This window comes from Echinococcus granulosus, assembly GCF_000524195.1.
Source record: "Echinococcus granulosus chromosome Unknown EG_S00427, whole genome shotgun sequence".
In the NCBI taxonomy this organism is placed as follows: Eukaryota; Metazoa; Platyhelminthes; class Cestoda; order Cyclophyllidea; family Taeniidae; genus Echinococcus; species Echinococcus granulosus.
This window is the reverse complement of record NW_020170806.1, coordinates 2,720-4,109: the sequence shown is the minus strand read 5'-3', so window position 1 is coordinate 4,109 and position 1,390 is coordinate 2,720. Positions and strand designations below refer to the sequence as shown.

The 1,390-nt window shown below is 40.6% G+C and overlaps 1 protein-coding gene across 1 annotated transcript; it reads right to left on the bottom strand. All coding sequences in view use genetic code 11, as the record gives it.

The window, feature by feature from the left end:
- Window positions 1-926: 926 nt before the first annotated feature.
- EGR_11157 (hypothetical protein) lies at window positions 927-1,173 on the bottom strand (the record flags this gene model as incomplete). The annotated part of the gene is made up of 2 exons (XM_024500404.1): window positions 927-1,052; window positions 1,081-1,173. The coding sequence occupies 2 exons, from the start codon at window positions 1,171-1,173 to the stop codon at window positions 927-929; spliced, it is 219 nt and encodes a 72-aa protein (XP_024345182.1).
- Between the last annotated feature and the right edge of the window lie 217 nt (window positions 1,174-1,390).

Genomic DNA, 1,390 nt, shown 5'->3' with positions numbered 1-1,390 from the left:
GTCGATTCTTCTTCAAAATGCAGAGCTAAATGCATAAAGAGAAAAATCTGGCAAAGCCATTTGTTGAAAAGTCGTTTTCGCAAAAAGGATAAAACCCAAGTCCTACCGCATCAATGGTATCTAATAAAAACAAGGTTTATTTTTAATAAGTATGGGGCAAACTAGGTGTCCTAGGAGCAAATTCTGAGGGATTTCCATTAAAATGTCTTTACGTGAAAACATTTAATTTTAAATATTAAAACTACATTATTACCTTTGCCTCATCCATTTCACCTAAAAAAACATTTGAGCCAACTGAATGCTAGTTTGAACACTGCCTTCATGATCGCCGTTACCGATCTCTCTTTTGTTTAAATTGGATGATTCTGCCTGTACAAACCCAAAAGCACGTTAATTTTAGCAACAAGTTCATTTAAGATAGGCGAAAAATAATTTTAGCGTTGATAGATACAAAAGCAATAGTAGATTTGAAATTGATAAACGAGTGAATGAAGTGCTATCATCCCACACCTGATTGATGGTTGATCCCAAGATAGGGTTTGAAAGGTTCAAACAACTCTAGATAGATGGATTCGTAAACAAGTGGCAGAAGGAGAACGAAAGAATCAGTAACAGACTGCTTGACAAATGCTTCTGACGCTAATAGATGGGTGTATCATATATGGTTGAATGTGTAATTAGATGAATGTGTCAGGCGTGAGTGAGGGATAGATTTTTTCAAAATGGATGAGAATAAAGACAAACAGATTAGCGATAATGGATTGAAAGTAGATGGATTTGGGTTTGATAGACTGCTGCACTCTGAATTAATGAACAAATGTATCCGATATGGCAATGTTGACGAATTAAGACTGGGTGGGGAAATGAGTAAATCTATCGATGGCTTTATCATCCACATGCATTATGTCAAAATAGAAGGCACCAACTTAAGTACTATTCTCCAACCGTTCACAGTGCGCAGCCTCACCCATTCCAACTACCACATAGCCGCCAGCACTACCCCCCACCCCCCCAAGTAGAAGTGGCTTGAACATCACCCGAACAGTGCGTAGCTGCAACCACGCCCGCAACGGCTCTCACCGAACCTGTAGCACCATCACCGTCAAACTCTTGTGCAGTGGACCCAGCTGCTATAAAAATGCCTGCCGTCGCGGACCTGTAGTTTGCATACATTAGGGAGTGATGACTACTAGTGAATTATGAGTGGACACCAATTACCTGACATCCGGAACACAACAAGGCAATGCCTCATTGCTCACAAATTTAGACTACCGCCTCGGTAGAATGCCATCCATATTTGGCTTACCATTTCTGTACTCTTACACCCATGTTCCACCTGAGCGTGTGCTTTATAAAGCCTACGAGAGGACATAGGCAATACAGTCCTAGC